We start from the raw sequence: 3,025 nt of genomic DNA, 5'->3' as shown, positions 1-3,025 counted from the left end.
CAAAAAGGGAGGGACGGACGAAGAGGTCATCATCATTGAGGTGGAGGAGGAGGGCGGGGCGGGGGCGGCGGCCGTGGTGGTGCCCCTCCTGCTGTTGCTATGTGTGATCTGTGCCCTGGGGGCGGTGCTGTTCTTCCGCAGGTACGGCACCCCACGCCGCCTCCTGTACTGCCAGCGATCCCTGCTCGACAAGGTGTAGAGAAAGGGAGAGGGAGAGAGGGAGGGAGAGGGAGAGAGAGAGAGAGGGAGAGAAGGGATGGGAGGGGAGAGGGAGAGAGAGAGAGGGGCTGGGAGGGGAGAGGATGGTTTGGAAGTGTGGAAAAGAGGGAGACGAAGAAGGAAGGGGGATGGACCAGAGGAGAAAGAAAGGGAGATTCAAATGTGCATTTGTATCTTTTCATATCTATGTGTACAGTCATGTACCCTGAGACCAGAACGGTTCCACATAGCATGGAGAGGGAGAAAAACACACACATCTACCTCTCTCGCACATTCATTTCATTCCTTTACAAAAATCTGTCAGACCTTGGACGAGCAGTTCAGCTGAACAAACTCCAAATTTCACCCCCCTCTCTCTCCTCATCCCAGTTGTCTCTCCTCCCAGCAGACGACACCAGCTGAATTGCTGTTTATTTAGTATTTTTAAATGTTTTTAGGGTTTTTTGTTCCTCATAGTTTTTCATTGTAAAACTCAGGCCTGAGTCGCAGATTTCCTCCACCATGTTAAACCCCAGCACCCTGCCTGGCTCCCGGCCCACGCAGAGTTTAGACAGACAGACAGTGCAGTTCTGTTCCAGAGCTGGAACAGGCTGGCCTTCTCCTGCCCGCGTTTCAGACCATCCTCCACACTGCTGTACATCTCAGCTCAGATCAAATCCACACAGCACAGCTTAGACCTACAGACAGGAACAGCACAGCACAAATGCACAGTCTGGGTTCATACTTAGGGACCGTTCAACAGGATCCAGCAGCCCTTTACAGCATAATGCAATATATTTTTATTTTACTGGCTGTACTGATCAAGCTCAAAATGATGGTAGCGATGATAGTGATGTTAGCACCTATTATATACCGTTGAGACCAGGTGGCCCTTAAGAGCTACAATACAGCAGGGTTTCCAGCACCCTTCACATCACCCGCACTCTCAGAACCGGAGAGGGATCTGAAATCAGCTCAACCACAACAGTGAGTGCTGAATCAGGTGGTTATTTGCTTTGCTGGAGTGAGGGTCTGCAGACTCCCTGGGCTCTCTGGGTGAGGGGGAGTGGCCCTGGTCTAGGCAAATCTATCACAGAATCGCAGTCCAGACTAATCCAGCACAGAGCCTTGCAGTCTACATTAATCTCACACAGTGTTGTAGGATAGATTAAATCATCACATAGCACTGCAGTCTACACTAATCTGGCGCACAGCATTGCAGTCTAGATTAATCCAGCACAGAGTGCCGCAGGCTAGATTAATCCAACACAGAGTGCCGCAGGCTAGATTAATCCAACACAGAGTGCCGCAGGCTAGATTGGCCCAGCACAGAGTGCCGCAGGCTAGATTGGCCCAGCACAGAGTGTGGTAGGCTAGATTGGCCCAGCACAGAGTGTGGTAGGCTAGATTGGCCCAGCACAGAGTGTGGCCAGATGAAATCAGCACAGGGGAGCTCTTTCACTTTCAAGGCAGCATTAGAATCATCTAGTCAGGCCGACGAGCCTTCAAACATTATCTGAAACGCAGAAAGCGAAAACTAACAGACATATCCAAAAATCAGTGGTGTGGAAATACTGAGACAGGGAGGTGTGTATGGAGGGAGGGAGAGAGGTGGAGCAAGAAAAAGGGAGAGAGGGAGGGATGAAGAGAAAGAGAGAGCAAAAGAGTAACACCCACACATCACATCCTCAGTGCTCCTCACCCGACCCACACCGCCACCCCCCCCCCAACACCCCCCAATTCCCACACACACCGTTCACCCCTCGTCCCATGGGGGCTGTCACACGCCCCCCCCCCCCCCCAGCCCAGTGGAACCTGGTCTCCCGCACAGGAAGGGCCTCAGGGGCGGATTGATGGTCCAGTAAAGGGAGGCGATCAGAGTCTGAACAGGATTCTGATCGGTCATCTTATTACACCTGGATGAAGCCAATGTTTCTGCACAGAGAGCAGAGCAGTTTGTCTGTGTAATTGTTTAATGCTATTCCAATACTATTGTTTTAAATCTTATTGTTTGTTATGGTTATTAATGTTGTTATTATTATGACTATTATTATTATTGTTGTTGTTCTCTGTCTGTTCTGAGGTGGTTTTGTTTTGTTTTGATTTTGCTTCTTTTTTTTGTAAGTTGTCATTGAAAGTCCTGCAGGACAGGGGCGTATCATGACAACAGGAAATATGATGTCCATTTTCACATGGATTTTGGGTCATTTGTTTGAAACATGCTTGTTTTCCCATCCCTGAATATATTAAATAAATTGAAATATATATTAAAAATGTTGTTATTGCTATTGCTTAGCATTCTTAAGTGTGTACAGCAATGAGATAAAGTGATATTAGGAATAACAATGATAATAGTAATGATATTCATAATGATAAGATAAAATAAGGGAACTTGATTTTTGCCTGTTTTTTTGGTTTTATATCTCTTGAATCAAAATTAAATAAAATATTTTTAAAAATGTCATGTAGCTTCATACTTTGTTGTCTTCTGGTCACCTCTCACACACACGCACACACGCACACACACGCACACACGCACACACAGTCAGGCATGCTCATACATATGCATGCACACACACAGGTAGCAGCAGCTCTGCGACAACATTAAATCTGGGCTGGAAAATATCTTCCGCAGTGTTTAGGTGTGTTAATAATGATAATTTGGCTCTCAGGGCTCTGATGCCTCTGAACCCCAGCACCTCCTGCAGGGGGGGAGAGAGGGAGGGAGGGAGGTCAGGGCTGGAGCATGCCTCTGAACCCCAGCACCTCCTGCAGGGGGGAGAGAGGGAGGGAGGGAGGGAGGGAGGGAGGTCAGGGCTGTGAGCAT

General features: G+C 48.3%; 1 protein-coding gene across 1 annotated transcript in view; it reads left to right on the top strand.

The window, feature by feature from the left end:
* The window catches only part of mmp14a (matrix metallopeptidase 14a (membrane-inserted)), an 18,069-nt gene extending 16,117 nt beyond the window's left edge, over positions 1–1,952 (top strand). Inside the window, exon 10 of the mRNA XM_036551098.1 lies at positions 1–1,952. This exon is cut by the window's left edge and continues 121 nt beyond it. Coding sequence (XP_036406991.1) covers positions 1–199 — 199 coding nt within the window. The 3' untranslated portion in view covers positions 200–1,952.
* Positions 1,953–3,025: the final 1,073 nt, after the last annotated feature.

The sequence above is a fragment of the Megalops cyprinoides genome, chromosome 18, assembly GCF_013368585.1.
Source record: "Megalops cyprinoides isolate fMegCyp1 chromosome 18, fMegCyp1.pri, whole genome shotgun sequence".
Lineage (NCBI taxonomy): Eukaryota > Metazoa > Chordata > Actinopteri > Elopiformes > Megalopidae > Megalops > Megalops cyprinoides.
Note: the sequence above shows the minus strand (reverse complement) of the source record. Positions and strands in the feature narration are given on the sequence as shown.